The 21110-nt window shown below is 38.3% G+C and overlaps 1 protein-coding gene across 9 annotated transcripts in view; it reads left to right on the top strand.

Annotated features, from left to right (window-relative positions):
• The window catches only part of SMARCA2 (SWI/SNF related BAF chromatin remodeling complex subunit ATPase 2), a 289270-nt gene that overhangs the window by 223409 nt on the left and 44751 nt on the right, over positions 1 to 21110 (top strand). For all 9 annotated transcript variants that reach the window (XM_069086747.1, XM_069086767.1, XM_069086776.1 and 6 more), the window contains one exon: positions 738 to 956. In XM_069086747.1, the coding sequence (XP_068942848.1) occupies positions 738 to 956 (219 nt within the window). The remainder of the gene's footprint in view (positions 1 to 737; positions 957 to 21110) is intronic.

Genomic DNA, 21110 nt, shown 5'->3' with positions numbered 1-21110 from the left:
GGGTGTTTTCAGCCTATAGAGGATACTAGGACATTGAATAGCAGATGAAAGCCAAATGAGTTAGGTATTCAGTTGATTTAGACACAAACCAAATTTTTAAGAGAGAGTGAGGTGGGGAAATCAATAATTAAAGAATATTCATAATATGACATCTATAAAAATTGTAACTTGATCAATTTAGACTATATTATCTTGGAGATGAAGGTATCTCTGATTCTCACTATTTTCATTAAAATATACAGTCAACATAAGAATTGAGTGGCATGCACCTCTTCACAGTGTCTAGTGCAGGGTTCTGCATACTGAAGATGGTAAATAAATTGGACACAAACTATTTTTCCACCCCAAAATTCCTGAACAAGCCTATGGCAATTCTGTAATGTGAGGTACATTAAGTAATTAGGTTCTTTCTGATGTTTTAATTCTCTCTCTGTAGAAAGTAATTTTATAACTTGAATAAAAATGCCCTTCAAAAGTCTGAAGTTTTTTTTTTTTATTTATGTCTTGGAAGGAATATCCTACTCTAGAAAAAAATATTTTAATTAGTCATACCTAAAATAAATTTTAAAAAAATCATTATCTAAAGTAAAATTTAGTAAACAAATATCATTGACTATTACGCCCATTCTTCACACAGCAGGAAAGGGGATGGAAATAGTAGCTGGTAGTGTTATGTTAATCATATAATTTGTATGATTTTCTTTTTGACCTTCCCTGACATTTTTGTCACTTTCCAGCGTATGGACATGGACCGACGCAGGGAAGATGCCCGGAACCCAAAGCGCAAGCCTCGCTTGATGGAAGAAGATGAGCTTCCTTCCTGGATCATTAAAGATGATGCTGAAGTAGAAAGGCTTACCTGTGAAGAAGAGGAAGAGAAGATATTTGGCAGAGGGTCCCGTCAGCGCAGGGACGTGGACTACAGTGACGCACTCACAGAGAAGCAGTGGCTGAGGGTGAGTGTGACTTCTGTCCTTTCTGCTGGCTAAACTTTCAGCCTTAAAAAAAAAAATTACTTGTGGATATGCATGCAGTGACCTGAGTGCTTTGAGATGACAAGTTGAATGAGGAAAATACTCTTTATTCAGTATTTGTGATGATTGTCTAGCATTGCTGTGTGTGGTAGGGTTTTTTTTTTTTCTGTGAAAGAATTTATTGCTTTTTCTGAATTTTCCATTGCAAGAGCTATGATCTTGGCTAATGTTTTATTACAAATTGATTATGCTCCATCCTCAAATACTTAGGTATTCTTTAAACAGGTATATACTTTAATTAAGATCACAGTTTGGAATGAGATACCAGCCTAAGCCCTGCATTGTTATTTCATGTGCAATTTGTGCATTTGTGGGGAAACCAAATGTGATCAATCCAGATACAAGCTAGCAGTTATTTCCTTTTGGAATATCTTCCTTTCTAACTACTGCTGTCAATTTCACAGTACTCAGTGGAGATCACTGCAATAGTAGCAGTCTCATAGGATATTTTTTTGTTTAGGACTTAGAGATTAATTTAGGTTTTAGGGGATGCTTATTTGAAATAAACTCACAATGCTATTGGAAAATTCAGTCGCATATTCTGTGCTTGAAATAGTATCTTTTTTTTTAATATGGATTGGTGAAGTGGTCTAGGGATTTGCATTCTAGGCTGCATGAGTGTACATGTGCCATGAACCATAGATCTTAGAGAAAATGCTGGGTTAGAATGGGCTAACTAGCTAAAAAACTGAAGGAAAGGAGGAACTGTGGCTGTATGTAGTTTATGTGACAAAAATAAAGAGTATCATTTGGATGAAAATACATTCCAGGATCCAGATGGTAGATAGATAGCCAGATGACTGTGGATCTTCTTGGCTGTAGGCCAAGACAGGAGGCTAAAGAGAGAGAGAGAGAAAGAGAGAGAGAGAGAGAAAGAGAGAGAGAGAGAGAGAGAGAGAGAGAGAGAGAGAGAGAGAGAGAGGGCCCTGTCACCACCTGAGATGTGATTTACTCAGCATGTTGTACAGAGAGAAAGGGATTATTTGGATTGTGAAACGGCTGGGATTTGTAGTTGTCTAAAAAGAGAGTCAAAAACTAGCAAATAGCATTGTCCGTCCTCTGATTTCCTCTCTGTATTTGAGCATTTGAGTTTATAATGTAATGCTTGTACTCTACTCCAACTAGTATGGATGGAAATCACTGTTGTCTGGTAATATCTCCCAACACCCTAATGCTGTTTCGTGAATTTCTTTTCTCTGTTTCAGCTTTATGAATTTTTATTTGACTAGTTAAGATTTATGCCATTATATTGAGGACTCTTCCCACATTCGTCTCAAAACTACAGGAGATTTCCTCATTTTATTTTTCTTCTTTTATTTAAGAAATAAATTAAGTACCTAGGGTATTGCAGGAGATGAGATGACTATCTGGCCCAGTATTTTAGAGTCAATCTTTATGTATACATTCTGCAGAGTTTACAAGCAGAATCACCCTGAAGGCATTACCCTTGTGTTAAGGTCCTTATTTATTACCCAAGAATGCGACTGAGTTTCAGTACATTTTTGTGCTCACTGAAAACTGTTCTTCTTAAAATAAATAAAACTTACCAACAGAAAGTCAAGAGACTTGAAAATTTTAGATTGGGAAAAAAATTTGGTTTTAGTCCATTTTCCTACTCTGTTTATTGTGATGTGAGTAAAGGAGAATGGAAAGTTATCCCTGATTTTCGTTGAAAATGTTATAGCATTTACGACTTATTATTATTTTTTGGAGAGTGGTAGATGATCTGTGGAAATCTCACACTCTAGAATACAGTAAACTTTAACTTATATATCAAACACAAAGCTCAAATAACCCACATATTCTTAAACAATACTGCAGAGTGATTATTGAGGTTAACAATGATAATGTAAGCCTGCACTTTAGGTCAGTTGGATACCCCTAACAATGAACTATTATTTAAAATAGTTTAAAATGTGTACTTTGGGCAGCCAGGTGGTACAGTGGATAGAATGCCAAGTCTGGAATTAGAAAGACTCATCTTCATGAGCTCAAATCTGACCTCAGACACTTATTAGCTGTGTGACCCTGGGAAAGTCACTTAACCTTGTTTGCTTCAGTTCTTCATCTATAAATGAGCTGGAGAAAGAAATGGCAAACCACTCCAGTATCTTTGCCAACAAGTGGGGTCACAAAGACTCAAAACACAATTGGAACAACTGAATAACAATCATGTTTACTTTATTGAATTGTAGTGCTTTGAAAATTAATGGCCACATATGTTGTAACAGTAACTTTAACCAAAATATAATAATTAATTCAGACACCTAATTCTCCAGCCATTCTAGATAAATGGGATGTGACTGTCATTTGTTTTCTAGTTAAGGGTTTTCTATATCCTTTAATGTTAATTCATTAGACTTTGATCAGTGTCCCATACAGCTATGCTGAGTAGCTTTACGCCCATTAATGTGAAGAGAACACGACCCCACTCGTGTGTGGATACAGTGATAATGTGTAGTGATGATGCATCCTGTCTCCACAGGGGATTTGGCCAGTGCTAGATTGAAGGGGCTACATTCATTCTTCTAACCAATGGATAGACAAAGTCTCTACAAAGGAATGGTTATACTTGCATAAATATAATACTTACTTGGTTCCACCAATGCCTTGGCATTTTGCCTCTAATCTAAGTAGATCACGCACAGTTGAGTGAGATGTTAGCCACATAAGATCTTAGAGATTTATAGTGGGCAAAGCTGATTTTATGCCAGCCCCCTGTTAGATTTCATGTAGAAGATCAGCAGTAGGTGTAGCTTTACTTGAGGATCTGACCATCTGAAATAGACGTGCCCATGAGGTGTAAAGATGGAACCCAGAGAAGGAGGAGAAGAAGGATGTGGAAGCTGGCAGCGTCAGGAATGTGATTTTGTGAAGTTGGTCATAATGTTGTTAAGATGTGAAGGATTGGAGCAGGTCAATGTCGGTGTCTTGACCTCTCAATTCTCATTCCCAATCCAGTCAAACTGGCTGTGGCTCAGATTGACTACAGTCGAGTTTGTCAGTTTCCCAGGGGATTCGCAGGAGGCCTTTGGATCTCTTGCTTCAACCTCAGTCAACTCTAAAGGAAGCATGAGGTAATGAATAGAATGATAGACTTGCAGTTGGGAGCCCTGGGTTCAGATCGTGACTTGGCTACTTCTTAAATGGGTGACCAGGGTCAAATTCCTTAGAGTTCTAAATCTGTGATTTGACATCACTTAACCTGTAGGAGCCTCGAAAGGGGAGCAAGAAAGCATATTCTTTCTCTTGCAGCAACTGTGAGGAAACTGCTTTGGTTAACCAAAGACAACAGAAATGTGAGCTGGCATTTTCAACTAGCACTGCTTTCATTTCTTCGCTTTAGTGGAAACCTTAACGGTGCCTCGCCCTCTGCTCCTTGTTGTACCCCTCTACATTGGGCAACTCCTCACCCTGACTTTACCCGCTTTTCCTAGATGATTTCTCTGCCTTTATCCTTTAAGAAAGGCATGAAATCCTTTTACACTAACTTCTTGCCATTTTGGGTGCTGTTCAGGTCAGTCTCCTTTAATTAATGGTCCTTCCCTTGAATCCGTCCCCTTCCATCTGTACGTGTTTTGCTAAAGTGTCACAAAATGACCACATAATTTCTCAACCTTTTTATCTCTAATACTCATTTTCATCAACTCACTTCACCTATGCATGTGACCATGTAGCATGATCCCATGTTAGACTTCATCTCTTGTAGTGTCTTATATTCCCATAATTATCCTCAAGATCTTAAGCTTCTAAATTCTAGTCCCTGAGAAGACGCCCTGTCCTTCTCCTCGCCTACCCGTTGCCATTATTGTGACCTCTGATCAAGTGACCCATCCCTGTTCTCCCCCCAGTCATCACTCGACTTTAAACCAAGGTCTGCTACTTCAGGTATCACTAGGTAACCCCCACCATCCAATTTACCTACTCTAGCCTTCATGCTACTCAAGCCTGGTGGAAAAAAAATGACAAGTTGATTTTATTTACTAAACAATAGAGCTATGCCCCCATTGCTGCTAATTTCATTCAGTACAGTAAATGTTACAAACCTTTTCCTTTCTCCTCAAGCCCCCCACATACTCTGCACTTAGAGAAGATGACTTAGCTTCCTTTGTCACTGAGAAGACTGAGGCCCAGTGAGGTGAGTTCTCTCAATTCCCCTTGCCCATTCCTCAAAAAGTAGAAACATCATTATATACTTACTCCCTTTTCCCTCTGGTCACAAGAGTATACCTACTTCTCACTAAAGCTTGCTCACCCTTCTCTTTCATTTTTCAATCTTTACTACCTTAATGGATCCTTCTTAATGTCTCTAATCTCCCTGAAGCCTTTTTTTTCTGCCTTTCTATCCCACTGAAGATGAATTTTTTCACTTGAGCCTTTTACTACTAAAATTCTTGAAAAAGTCGTTTACCCCTGATGCTTCTTCTGCCTCAGTGTCAAAGTAGAAGACTATGATGTGGAAACCTGAAATGACAGGACTGATTTTGTGAAATTTGTTGTGTGATTTTCCAGAGGTAAACTGAATGTTTGCTGTTGAGATGAAAAGGATTGCAGTTCATCATTCTCACTGTTTTAGATGCTCATAAACCTTTTCTCAAACTTTATAGTCACTGGAAACTTCTCTTTAAAACAAAACAAAACTCACCTAGCAACAAAGTTAAGAAACTTGACATTTTTTAAATTAAGAAAAACAGTTAAGTCTTAGATCATTTTCCTGCTGTGTTCAGAATGGCCTAAGAAATTGGAAACTCACCTCTGAATTTTCCTGATAATATACTATATAATCATATATATAATTATGTATATAAATATATATTTACATAAAAATTATATATGTATAATTATATGTGATATATAATTTCCTGGTAAACAGCATTTTTATTGCTTCCTCATCCCCCCCTGATGGTAGAAAAAGAAGAATCTGTGTCCATTTTATCTCTAGAAAACTAGTAAACTTCTACATATTTTTAATCCAAATAATTAGAAAGCTCAAATAGTCTCAAGTATTCTGTTTCACTACATAGTGATCATCAGTATTAACAACAATGAATTAGGCATTCACTGCAAGATACAAAGTCTTTCCAAAAGAAGAAATCTTATTTCGAATAGTCTGAACATTGGTGTGCTGTCATTGGGCAGCAAGCTGTCCCAGTATAGTGTACAGGGTTTGGGAACTAATTTGAATTCTGCCTCAGACACCTTATAAGACTCTGATCAGGTCATTTAGCTTCTGTTTGTCCACCTATAAAATGGGGGTAATAATAACCCCTCTCTCACAAGGTTGTTGTAAGGATCAAATTAGTTAATGTATGTCAAATACTTGGCAAACCTTAAAACACTATATAAACACTAGCAGTTATTATTATTATCATTGTTATTAACAACAATAGCAGTAATATGTTTAAACAATCCTAACTCAGTATTACAGACTCAAATTTTTTGTAAAATGGGGGTAAGCATGAGTGCTGCTACAGATAAAATTGGGTCAAAACTGCTATTTTGGGAAAGCCTTGATTCTACTCTTCCTGCTTCTTCAATCATAGCTGCCACCCCCCCCCCTTTTATAATATGTATAGCACCTCTTCTATAAAAAGTTCAGGAGTAGCTATTCCTTCTAGAACTCAAAGACAAACGGGGATGCCACCAAAGTTCTATGGTTTGTAATATTTAATTGCTGCTCCAATTGTGTCTAGGGTATTTTTGTTTCTTACAATGAATCTGAAGTCTTAAAACTGTTGTAAGCAAAAGTCACTCGATGTCACTCAGACTGCTTACTTACTGGTGCTTGTCTCGCCCTCTGCAGCCTGCTCCCTCAGCATGTGTGCTAATATGAACACTCCCATCAACATTGCCTGGTTCACACTGTAAACGTCAGGAGAGGAAGGAGGCTTTCTTTTTATCCTGCCTAAGATTATATATATATATATATATATATATATATATATATATATATATATATGTAGCCACCTAAATAAGTTATAAATCATGGCAGTGCCCTCAGATCTTTCTATTTCTTTAGAAAGAAGGCTTTTGGAGTAATAGGATTTCAAGACAGAGAATGAGGAAAGACAGAATTGCTTCACTTTCCTTCCCTGCTGGCCTCATTGCCAGGTGAGAAATTGAATTGCCTTTGATTTATGAGCCCATATGGAGTCCACACAGTCATTGTCACTGCTTCTTTCTAAATCAATCTTGGCAGCTAAAAAACCTACACCCCCAAAAAAATTTTTTTAAAGGCAAAGGAAATTTTAACTAATAGTCTCTTAGGGGTAAGTAATAAGAAAAATAAAATATGACTTCTTTCAGAATGCTTTAACACTATATTTTATAAAGCAGCATGATACTGGATGCATAATTAATAAAAATTGTCATCCTCCCATCATGCTCAGTGCTGCTTTAAATAAGGTACCTAATCCTGAGCTTCCCAACTAAAAAGGCATATATAGAACTTGGAGAAGATTCAGTGGGGAGTCAGTCAGAAAGATGATTAAAGACGAGTTGGAAAAGAGAAGATGAAATGTGGAAGGAGGATTGCAAATGTCTCATTTTGTATCTACTAGGCATACCTCTGCTGAGGCCAGAACAAAGGGATTCAATTAAACTTTTGGCATGAGAATTGAAGAACTATTTCTGCACAAAAAGAGTTATTTAACTTTAGAATGGGTTAGCAACTATTAGGGTATAAGATTTCCTCTGCTAAGGTCTCTAAAGTAGGTTAAATTCTCCATTATCTGAATTGGCACAACTGGGGTCCTTCTAGAAGGCCAGGCAATGGAGTAGAAGATGTTTCCACTGCTTTCTAGCTCTTCTGGAAGTAGAAAAAAAAGTAACTCCTTTATTTACTTTATGAGAAAAATGACAAGTTTTGGAGGCTCCCATCAAACATAGTGGTACTTAATCTTTTTGAGATGTCCTTTACAGCAAGTTCCCATGTATCACTACATACCATCTTTAGCTATGGGAAGCCATGTACTCTCAGTCAGTCAGTCCTCAAGCAGTTGTTAAGTCCTAACTATGGATAAGGTACTATGTTAAGAGCTAAAGATTAATAGAAATAATCAGGAATATTTTAGTTTTCTAAAAATGGGTCGCCTCAGTTAACTGGGGCAAAAAATTTCAAGCAAACTGCATTTCCTTTTTTATACACAAGGGAGAGCTAAGGCCCTAGAAAATGGATTTGGGTAGCAGCGAATGACAGGCTCTGTGAACCACGAGGAACAAAGGAAAGATTGAATAGGTAAGAAGGGAATTGTTTTCCAAAGGTAGAGAGAAGGACTGTAACATGTTAATAACATGGTGTGCGGCATTTGACAGTAGTCTGAAGAATTCCTCTTACTTTCTGCCGTTTTATTCCATTCACAAGACTCAAGTGACTGCAGTACTCTAACAATGATGGGGCACTAAAACACGCTTTATTATTTAACTGTCAGCACTTGGGAAGTGTTCAGATACTGATTAGTACCTGCAAGAGGACTAATTAAAGTCCAACCTAAATAAATGAGATATTCAAAACCGACAAAAGGATTTGATTATTTTTTAAAATCATGACTGTTTTCTAACAGCTGGAATTTTAGCTTTTTTTTTTTTTAATCCTTTTGAAATTCTTGGGCCTATGCCTCAAATATTCACTTCCAAAAGAGTTAATCCAGATTGACTGTTGGGAAGTGATCATAGTCATTAGGGCCTTCTTCCAGACATCCAAAAAAACAAATGAATTTCTGTGATCATTAGACTGATCAAAGAAGGGAGAGTATTGGAAGAACTCTCTTGTATTTTTTTCACAGATAATTTACATTTATTTATTTGTATTTATTTGTCTTCCATGGTAGATGCTTTCGTACTTCTATTTTTTGAGAGAATTTCTTAAGAAGCAGGAGGGAAAATCTTTTAAATATCAATTTAGACCCTGATTGACACCTGGTGGCTTGGTGGAGAGTCAAGTACTGTGACAGAGGGAAATAAAACAAATAGTGTCTCCCCTTCCACTTCCTGACAAATTTCTAAATCTATATTTTGGAGTTTGTAGGGGAAAGGTAGAAGGGACTTCTAATTTATTTTTTTAAAGCCTAGTAGAGTTAGAGGCAATGTTTTTAATTATTTGTTGATATGTTGTAGCTCATGACCAAAGTTTATTTATCCAGGACCAACCAGTTAACAACTTAGTTTTATCAATTAAATATATTCCCATTTTCCTTATAATCCTACTACCTGAGAGGGAGGACTAGCCTTTCTGTCTTTTTTTAAGGTTTGCTGAACACTTTACAGACATTACCTCATTTAATGCTCATGACAACAATAATGCTAGGATTATCCTCATCTTGCACATTAGGAAACTAAGTGTAGGAAACTCAAGTTTATGAGACATGCCCAGGGACATATAGTTAATAATTACCTGAGACAGGATTTGAATTTAGGTCTTCTTTAATTCAAATCCTGTACTCTATCCACTATATCACCTAAATCTGCCCTCAGACCCTGGGCAAGTCGCTTAGCTCTATTTGCCTCAGTTTCCTCATCTGTAAAATGAGTTGGAGAAGGCAATGGCAAACCACTCCAGTATCTCTGCCAAGGGAACCCTAAATGGGGCCACAAAGAGTCAGACATGACTGAAATAAGTGAACAACAACATTTATCCCGCTGCCTGACAAAAGTAGCACTGGTTAGAATCAGTCTGGATTAATGTGAAGGGGCAACCAAACTTACTTAATAGTTTAGTGGAGTAATTTTTTAAAAAAATAACTAGTGGAACTTTGAGACTGAGTCTAATAATCTACCTGTATAATCCTGGACTAATAATTTATTCTCTCTTAGCCTTGTTTTCCTCTCTTGTAAAGTGAGGGGAGGTAGACCAGGTGATCTCTAAAAACCCTTTACTGTCCTAACTAGGAGTCTGGAGATTGTAAAATAGATGTACACAGAAACTTGGATCTTCATCATGTGTGACAAGAAAGATTAGTAAGTCAATGTCTTAGTACTCAAGTACCAAAAACCTTCCTGAGTCATTGAAAGAAAGATTAGTTGACTTATTCAGGGTCACACATCTAGTACACCTCCTGGGGGAAATTCAAACTCAGGTCTTCCTGATTCTTAAATCCAGTATTTTCTCCAAAATGCAGTATTACCTTGATGATTCAAGGGCAGGGCAGGGGATGTTAAGGGGAGGAAGACTGGACTTGTGAGTTCAATAATGGAGAGAGCTCCTCATGATATCACTCCCAGGACCATTTTTAACTAGTCATGAGACTGAAAAAAGGTTAAAATTTCATAAAGTACTCTCCTTTATGACAGATTTTAAATTTCATCCTTTTGGGAAAATAACTCTTAATTATCTTCTTCCCGCATCCTTTAGTCTTAAAGCAGAGAGTTAGTTGCCTCCTGGGCTGATGGTATTGCCATCAAGCACAAGATATGCCCTTAATTGTCACTTGGTTATTATTATTATAAAAACTATATAGTAATAACAGTATTTGTATTTATGTTTGTTGTTTAGTCTGCCACTCTTTGTGACCCCAATTTGGGGTCTTCTTGACAAAGATACTGGAGTGGTTTGCCGTTTCCTCCTCCAGCTCATTTTATAGAAGAGGCAACTGAGGCAAACAGGATTAAGTGATTTGTCCAACGGCTAATGAATGTCTGAGGTCCCATTTGAACTCAGCTCCTCTAGTCTCCAGGGTCTGCCCTCTATCCACTGCACCTAGCTATATTTATGGTAATTAAATGCTAAGGTTCTGAATTATCCTAAACTTGCCTGACCCGGAAGAAGTGAGAAAACAATAACATATCTGTGTACCCTCGTATTAGAGACCTCATACTCTTACTTTTGAAGTAGCTAGGTCATTCCGTGAGTAGAACATGAGTCCGGAATCAGGAAGACCTGAGATCAAATCTAGCTTTGAACACTTAATAGCTATGACCTTGGACAAGTCATATTACCTCAGCTGGAAAAAAAATGGCTAGAATAGCATCTACCTCAGGATTATTGTGAGGATCAAATGAGAATGTTTGCGAAGCTAAGCATTCAAAATGAGACTTCTTAGATGGAGATTCATAAAATGTGCATAAAAACACAATTGATTGCATCAGTCCTAATACTTAGACACATCCTCCATGAACTTTATTGTAGGTATATACAGAATGTCTAGCACTATGCCTATTTTCCTTTCGGCAAAATGTGATTAATATACCTAACTTCGCTCACCTGATTGTCTAAAAGCAGAAACTGTAGCAGAGCTGCTAATCTACCACTTTTGTGTGTGAAATCTACCCCCCCATCATGTCTATACATTATAAACTTGGCACAGAAGATTTTACTCCCAACGGCTCCAAACTCTACCTCTCCCCCAAATCATTTGAAACTTTGAAATTTCAAGAAAAAAAGGAAAAGCATGTAACCAGAAAAATCCAACCACTGTTGTCTTCTTCAGGCAGCTATTTACTTTGTTTTTCATGTCTACCTAGGTGTGGGCAACCTGCAGCCTGGAGTCTTTCTAGGTCCTTGGGTGCAGCCTTTTGACTGAGTTCAAGTTTTATAGAACAAATCCTTTTATTAAGGGAATTTGTTCTGTGAAGTTTGGATTCTGACAAAGGACTGCACTTGAACACCTAGAAGGCCACATGTGGCCTCCAAGGCACAGGTTCCCCATTCCTGGTCTATGTGTTAATATTAATGGATACTTTCATTATTTTCCCTCAGGGAAAGTTGAATTTTTGTGATCAAGCAAAAGTTGGGTAGAAGTGCTAAATGTAACCTAAACCCTATTGAAAAAAGGGTCTTTAATTTTTTTTTTTTAAGCAATCGGGGTTAAGTAACTTACTCAAGGTTACACGGCCAGTTTTTTCTGGGTGTGGTGCTAAGTATCTGAGCCCGGATTTGATCCCCAGGTCATCCCGACACTGGAGCCGGTGCTCTTACTCACTGAGCCACCTGGCCGCCTGAGGGTCTTTAATTTTAAGTGCAACAAATTAAGTCACCTTTAGCCCTTTGCATATGATCTTTAACAAAGTAACCAGTACTGTAGTCCTTATACAAAAGCAAATGCTTTATCCATCACACCAGTCTGCCTTTCTGCATTTAGAAACTTGGATATAGCTAGGAAAGCCACTTCACTATAGCCCTTACACCTTCTGTCTTCTTGGTAAGGGGACCATGTGCCCTGCCCTTACTCCCAAGATTCTCCAGACCTTGGCATCTGTCCTCCCCTTCTCTGCCTAAGTACTGCCTGACATTTCCATCTTCCATGCCCTGAACACAAACATGAGTTTCTGTCTCCCCCAATCATAACTGAGCTACTTGAGTGCTTAGCACATGCTTTTTGCTTTTCCATCCCATTTGATAAACAAGCTTCCCTACTTCTCCATATGTGAACTCCAGGCCTGGTCTGGTACCTTCTTCCAAGCTTCTGAGGACCAAATGTCACACGCCTGGAGCACTGAAGATGGGTAGATTTTTTTGATAATTGGAGGGCCAAGTACAGAAGCTAGGCATGGGCCATAGTTGCCATTTGACTTGCAGACTAGGGCAGATGGGTAGCAGCATGTTGAAGGAGAGAGAATACTGGATTTGGAATAAGGAGAAACAAGAATTTTGATTCTTTATCTAATACTTTCTGATTGTATGACCATGGACAAGTCACTTACACTCCTTGCCTGTAAAATAGAGGTGATACCCTTCCTATAGGGTTATATATCCCAGAATATGGGGCAGCCTGATGGGAAAAAGCAAGAGTGGGGGCACCCTTCCCCCATCCTGTCACCCAGGCTGTCCAGACTCCATCCCTGAAAGCTGGGAATCTTTAACCCTGGCCTCTCAGATATCATAGTTGGGGACTCTTCTCTCCCAGCTGTCCTGAGAATGGCTCCTTGCCTTTCTCCCTTCCTGGGTGGATTTTGTCTATACTGCAATTCTCATTTCTTTGTGAGGGGACTCAAATTTCTGCTCCACTAAGACCCTCAGGCCTATTTCCCACTTCCCCATATTGCTGAACCAGACCCTTCTAAACCCCTATCCTACAGAGAGGACATAGCTCCTCATCCTACTTGAATGAGCAGGAAATCAGCAACTACAGTCTTTCTGGTAAGATGGTGGACCACCAGGCCTCACCATCTGTCTTGATCTTACACACTCCAAACCTGTAGCCACTGCCATCTGTTCCATAAATATACCCTAAGGACTATTAGGCTTTCCACTGTATCCCTGGTGCCTTCTGATTTTGCATCTGCCCTGTAGCTGAACCCTCAAAAACCTGTTTTCTCACTCAATTAGAATGTGAACTACTTGTGAGTAGGGCCTGTCTCTCTATTTCTCTTTCTATCCTGAATAGTGCAGTGGGCAGAGCAGCCACTTAATAAGTGATATTTTATTCATTCATTACTTATTATTATTATTAACAAATAAATACTGATACTAATAACAGAATAAGAGATTCCTATCACTTTGTCCTACATAAATTTAACTGATATAATACAGTTTCCATAATTGGTTTAAAAAAACTACATAAACCTTCCAGGACACATTTGATTTTCTCACCAAGCAGAAAGACATGGCATCCAAGGGAAAATACCAATTTAAAATGCTAATTCATTTGCAAAACTTCATGGTAAAAGGAACGGTAGAACATAATGATCACTATTACCTCAATCAACAAGACGAGTGATGGAGAAAAAAAGGGGCCTGCAGAAAGTTTGTCATGAGACCCAACGAAGCCAGATCATTCGAAGAGAATTTATAGATAAAGAAAGGAACATAAATATAATATATAAGATAAGAATATAAAAGAAACACTATAAGTGGAAAGAACAGCATTATCAAAACAAACTAAAACTGAATGATGTGTTTTATGATGTGTTTCTTTTATATGTGTGTGTGTCTGTCTCTCTCTCTCTCTCTCACACACACACACACACACATACACACATATACACCCCACACAGGCAATAATTCTTTCTGTGTTTTTTTTTTTTGGGGGGGGGTTGGGTGACAATCCCCTCTTTCCCTCTCCTTAAGATTTTTTTTTTTGCTTTTTGGAGGAGGAAGGCAGGGTGATTAGGGTTAAGTGACTTGCCCAAGGTCACATGGCTAGTAAGTGTTAAGTATCTGAGGCTGGATTTGAACTCAAGTCCTCCTGACTCCAGGGCTGGTGCTCTATTCACTGTACCACCTAGCCACCCCTCCTTAAGATTTCTTGAAACCTTATCCCTTAACGTTTTCAAAGTGGCATCATCTCTAGTACCTGGGTTAGTATATACACACACATATGTGTGTCCTATTGTTATTGTTGTTGTTCAGTTGTTTTCAGTTATATCTAACTCTTCATGACCCCACTGGGGGTTTTCTAGGCAAAAATACTGGAGTGGCTTGCCTTTTCCTTCTCTGGCTCATTTTATAGATGAAACTGAGGCAAAGAGGGTTATGTGATTGGTCCAGGATCACATGACTAGTAAGTGTCTCAGAATGATTTGGGCTCCTGACTCCAGGGCTGGCACTGTATTCACTGCACCACCTAATATGAAGGTATACCATGTATGTATATGTGCACACATACATATATACTATATATGTTATGATTGTTATGATGTCCATATAAGACATATACATGTACATGCATATGCAGGTATATAATATACCGATATGTGTGCAGTGAGTACCATATGCACATATATGTGTAGTTACACATGCATGCATGCATATATGCATGCATCCATATGTATCTACATTGTATAAACAGTCTGTGTATATGTGTATCTATGTCTGTGTTTTTATTGGCGTATATGTACGTATACATACCCTTCAGATGTTCTTTCTTAGGGAAGTCATTGAACTGATGGGACTAAGCCCCAAATACTGCAAATGTTTTCCATGAAGACTGAAAAGAAATCAGCCTCAAAATTCACACAGAAAGAAAAATGAGCAATGCCGATTGTTCAGACTAGAACGTGAGGTTGGACAGTTGGATAAATAGCGCATTGAGTTAGTCCGTCAGGGCACATGTCTTGGACAACTTTGATAAATGGACAATGAGCCAGCCCAGAACTGAATAAAAGGAAGAGTGGATGGAATTGTGTTTAGGAAATTGTCTAGACTCTTCAGAAATGCCAGACTGCCCTTTACACACGCACACGCACACACACGCACACGCACACACACAGAATCTATGTTAACACCATGTATGTATGCATGTATGTATATCTACAATGTATATGTTATAACATATACACAAATTATGTATGATGTATATACGATGACATAGACAATATATTCATTGTATATATGAAGAAATATGTTCTTGCTATATATGTGTATGTGTATATGTATAATTGAACACCGCAGTCACTGAGTAATTAAATTGGGAAGTTACCCAAAAGGCAACACAGAGAGATGTATGTTGGGATTAACTAGGCTGCAGCATATTGGCAGTCATGGCTGGACTAGAACTGTATACTAGGAAAAGGAGGAAGATTGGTCCTCACCGTACAGTAGAAAGAGTGCTGGATTTGGAGTCAGAAAACCAGTGTTCCAATGCCACTTCCTATATAAGCTATATAAACTCCAAGGTTTCTTTCAGTTTGAAATCCATGGTCCTCTAATCTATGTATTAAGATAAAGAGCTAACATATGGATAGTTCAGCTCTTGTATGCTTAACCCAATTTTTTTTTAAATCAATGCATCTTATTTTAACATTGCATTTATTTTTGAATACATTGCTTTCTACTCCTGTCCCTTGCAACAAACCTTTGAAGAAAGTTGGGGGGAAAGCATTTCAGCAAAATTAAGCTACTTATCTGTGACTTTTGTGTGTGTATATATATATGCATGTATGTGTGTATGTGTGTATGTATGTATGTATGTATGTATGTATGTATGTATTAGCTCTACCCTCCTATTCTCCAGCCTCCAGGAATGACTTTTTCTTAATTTGTATGTATGTGTTTGTGTGTGTATATATGTACACATAAATACATATATACACATATATGGAACATATATATACATAAAAATATATAGCATAGATATCAATACAAATAATTACAAAGTAGCTAAATACAAGTTCATTTGGAAGTAAGAGCATTAGCGTTTGGGGATCTGGGAAGATTTCATACAAAAGACAGTGCCTGAGCTACATCAGAGAGGCTCTATAAGATGGAGGTAATGAGGGAGTGTGGGGTAGCTGGGTGGTATGGTGGTTAGAGCACCCAGCCTGGAGTCAGGAAGACTTGTTTTTCTGAGTTCAAATCTGACCTCAGATACTTACTAGCTATATGTGACCCTGGGTAAGTCATGTGACGGTATTTCTTCATCTGTAAAATTATCTGGAGAAGGAAACCACTCTGGTATCTTTGCCAAGGAAACCTCAGATGGGGTCACAGAGTCAGGCACAACTGAACAAGAGTAAGGGAGTATATTGGAAGCATGAGGGGTGGAGAATGGCTAGTGAAGAGACAATTCAGTGAGAGGTAGGGGAGTGTTGTATGTGAGGAAAAGAGAGAAGCCTTGCTTGGCTGGATTGGAGAATGTAAGAGAATAATGTCCAGTGAGGCGGGGATAGTACAATGAAGCCACGTTAGATTAGACTATAAAAGCTAAACAGTTTATAATTTATTCAAAAGGCAATAAGAAGCTACTGGAATTAGTTGAGTAATAGAGTTGCACGGTCACATCTGTGCTTGGCAGCAGTATGTACAATGAACTAGAGTGGTCAGAGACTAGAAGCAGGGAGAGTAATTAGGAGCTTATTGCAAAAATCATGATGAGAGCTGATAAGGGCTTGAACTAAGGTGGTAACTATACAACTGTGAAGAAGCAGTCGGATGTTGGGGACATCTTGAATATTGTAAAAGCAAGATTTGGCAACTGATAATGTGGGGTGAGAGAGAATGAGAATTCAAGGATAATGCTGAAATTATGAACCTGGGGAGTTTAGAAACTTAGTATTGCCTTCTTTAGAAATAAAGAGTATTGGAAAAAGCAGGGTTTAGGGGATAGAAAAGTTCATTTTTAGATATTTCACATTTGGGATGTTTCTGGGATATTCTGTTCAAATTGTCCAATAGATAATTGTTGATCTGGAATTAAAGTTCAAAGCAGAGAATTAGACTAGACATATGAATCTGGGATCAGCTGCATAGAAACAATGGTTAAACCCGTGGGATCACTGGAAGAGAGAGACCCAGAGACAAAGAAAGAAGGACCAAGGGAAAGAGAGTAGAGAGAAAGAAGAGTTGTCAAATCAGTATGGGCCTGGGACAGAACCTTAGGCAACGTCCATAATCGGCGGGTATGGATGAGAAGGAACCGCTGAGAGCGCTTTTGGGAAAAGTCAGAATTATGAAAGCCTTCCTTTGTTTCTCCTAAGTCTTTGTATTTTTTCTTATAAGTGTAGTAACATTCCATGGCATATTTGTGCCACCATTTGACTGGTATTCCTCATTTGGTATGTGCCTATTCTATTTCTATTTTTTTTTTTTTTTTGCTACCACAGAAAGGGCTTTTATGAATATTTTGGTGGATCAAGGCCCTTTCTTTCTGTCTTTGATCTCTTTGGCTTCCATGTTTGAGCATGGATTCTCTGGACCAAAGGGTATGATCATTTGAGTTACTTTAATAATTCCTTCCAAATTGCTTTTGGAAATTCTGGGCCAATTCACAATATTTTATTAATGTGCCTGTGTTCCCATCATGTCATATTAACGGAACTGAAGGAAGCCCTCCACCATCTTAGGTACATCTTCTGTGGACTAGATGAAACAAAATGCTAGGTAAAACATTGATGAGAATGGCATGTGATGACACAATGGAGATTGTTGGCTATCTGCTCAGGTGGAGGAGATGTCTGTATCAATGAGAGCATGATGACGATATTAATGTGGATAGGGACTAAGCCTGTCATTTCATCATTATAGGGCACTTCTGGGTGAGGTAATTCTTTACAGCTTATAGTCTTAGAGAGTTGTCTAGAGCTGTCATTAAGTGATAAGCAGGATCACATAGCATTCCTATGAAACATGCTACCACCACTACTGTTACTACCACCACCACCACCACCTTATATGTAGATAGTAACTTAAGGTATCCAAACACCATATTTGTATGCATATTATCTCACTTGGATCTTATTAACCAGTTCTGTCTAAATCAAGACATTGGATTTCTATTTTGAAGGGTAGGGACTATATGTTATACTTTTATTTTGGCCCACACAGCAAATAGTACGGTGTTAAAGTTGTAGTTAGTTGAATGAAGTAATGAATATGCTTGAAGAACTAAATCTCTCCAGTTGGATCATGGGATGTAGTGAAATTTTCCCCAATGTTTCAAGATGAAAGTAATTTTAAATCTCTTTAATTTTTAAAAGAATTATATTATGTGATAATGGTGCATTTTGAAGGGAAAATAAAAAGCTGCAGAGGAGAGTTTGTGGAATCAAAAAGTTAAGTTGTCAAAATTCCAAAAAGATTGGCTCACTGTTGCAGACTTTGCCCTAGAGCAACAATTTTTAATCTGAAGTTTACAAACTTTTTATTTTGATAATTTATAATTTTATTATAATTTATTTCATTTGTAATCCAAATTAATTATGTATTTGAAAACATTTAGACAAGTTTAAAAAAAAGATAAAAACATTAAAATAGGCCTCTTCAGATTGAACAATATAAATTACATTAAGAACTTCTACCCTGGGGGCGGAGTCAAGATGGCAGAGTAGAAATAGGACTTCTGTGGGGCTCCAGCTCCCACCTCCTCCAATTCATTTGAAAGGTGACTCTGAAGAAACTTTGGAGCTACAGAACCCACAAAATGACACTGAGAAGCTAACCTCCCACTGAGTACAGACCAGCAGGCTGGCAGCAAGCGGCCAGCACAGTGCTCTGGGAGCTGACCCCTGCTCTGCATGAGCCCAAGGTTTTAGGCCCAGGATGGGCCTGACCAGCCACCGGCTAGAGGGACTTCAGATCAGCAGCAGCTGTGGCTGTTTCCATATTTATCAACACATAGATGCTAAGAACAAAGTGAGAGGTCAGTGCACTGTGGACTTTGGGTTCCTGTAGCTTGGAGTGCATTCAGCCTCTGCTCCCGGGGCAAGAAGCTGCTGAGGAGATACAGCCCCGCCATGTGGCATCTTCAGCTCCTGGTCTGCAGTTTGTAGGGGACCAGGTGACCAGTCTGAGGGGTAATTGCTCTTGCTTTAACCTGCTTGGATCTGGATTGCTGTCTAGGGTGGAGGTCCTGGGGTGTGTGATCAGTTTGCCAGAGTGTGTGGAGGCTTCAGAGAGGTCACCCAACTAATACATGCAGCAGCTGAGAAAACCCCAGTGTTTGGTACAAAGCTCCCCGGTCTGGTAGCAGAATCCTACTGTGGCAAAAAGCCCAAAAGTGAAGTAATTGAGTGGCAACATGAGCAAACCAGGGAAACAAAGTAAACAGAGCAACCCAACTTTACATTCCTATTTTAGGCACAAAAAAGATCAAAGCATGGAACAGGAGGAAGACAGTGAAGTTAGAACTCCTGCACCAAAAGCTTCCAAGAAAAATACGAGCTGGTTACAGGCCATAGAGGACCTTAAGAAGGATTTTGAAAATCAAATGAGAGAAGTGGAAGAAAAATTGGGAAGAGAAATGAGAAGGAAGCAAGAAAATTATGAAATGAGAGTCAACAACCTGACTGAAGAAAATAACACCTTAAAAAACAGACTAACTTAAATGGCAAAAGAGGCTCAAAAAGCCAATGAGGAAAAGAATGCCTTAAAAAGCCGAATTTTCCAGATGGAAAAAGAATCTCAAAAGCTCACTGAAGAGAATCATTCCCTCAAAATTAGTTTGGAGAAAATGGAAGCTAGTGACTTTATGTGAAATCAAGATACTATTAAACAGATCCAAACAAATCAAAAAAATAGAAGGAAATGTGAAATATCTCATTGGGAAAACCACTGACCTAGAAAATAGACAAAGGAGAAGTAATTTAAAAATTATTGGACTACCTGAAAGTCATGATCAAAAAAAAGAACCTAGAAATCATCCTTCAAGAAATTCTCAAGGAAAATTGCCCTGGTGTTTTAGAACCAGAAGGCAAAATGAGGTTGAAAGAATCTACTGATCACCTCTTGAAAAATATCCTAAAAAGAAAACTCCTAGAAATATTATAGCCAGGTTCCAGAATTCTCAGATCAAGGAGAAAATATTACAAGCAGCCAGGAAGAAACAATTTGAATATTGTGGAAACACAGGATAACACAGGATCTGGCAGGTTCTACACTGAGGGATTGAAGAGCTTGGGATACGCTATTCCAGAGGTCAAAGGAGCTTGGATTAAAATCAAGAATCACCTACCCAGCAAAACTGAGTATCACATTTCAGGGGAAAATGTGGTCATTCAGTGGAATAGAGGACTTTCAAGCATTCTTGATGAAAAAACCAGAGTTAATAGAAAACTTGACATTTAGATACAAGAAGCAAGAGAAGCATGAGAAGGTAAACAGGGAAAATAAATCATAAGGAACTTATCAAAGTTGAACTATTTATATCCCTACATGGAAAAACCATAATTGTAACTTTTGAAACTTTTCTCAGTATGAGAATTAGTTGAAGGGAATAGAAATGTGTGTGTATACATACAAATATATGTCTATATAGGAGGGTATATGGGCATATGAATACATATGTGAATGTGTATATATATATATATATATGTGTGTGTGTGTTTACAGGTATACATAAATAGAGGGCACAGGACCAATTTTATAGTAAGGGATTATACTAAAAAGGTGAAATTAAGAGGTGAGAGAGGAATATAATGAGAGGAACAATGGAGGGGAAGAACAGGAAGGCAAAAGGGAATAGGTCAACCTTATTCTCATTGAATTTGGCTTAGGGAGGGGATGACATACACACTAAATAGGGTATCTCACCCTACAGGAGAGTAGGGGGAAGGGGATGAGAGGGGGAAAGATGCAAGGGAGGGAAGGCTGAGGGGGATGGAATTTGGAAGCACCCACTTTTGAAAAGGGACTGGATCAAAGTAGAGAATAGAACAAGTGTGAGGTGGGATAGGAGGGAGGGAAATATAGTCAGTCTTTTACAATAC

This window comes from Petaurus breviceps, unplaced genomic scaffold, assembly GCF_028583685.1.
Source record: "Petaurus breviceps papuanus isolate PSGF00001 unplaced genomic scaffold, PetGlider_PUasm1.0 118, whole genome shotgun sequence".
Lineage (NCBI taxonomy): Eukaryota > Metazoa > Chordata > Mammalia > Diprotodontia > Petauridae > Petaurus > Petaurus breviceps.
Note: the sequence above shows the minus strand (reverse complement) of the source record. Positions and strands in the feature narration are given on the sequence as shown.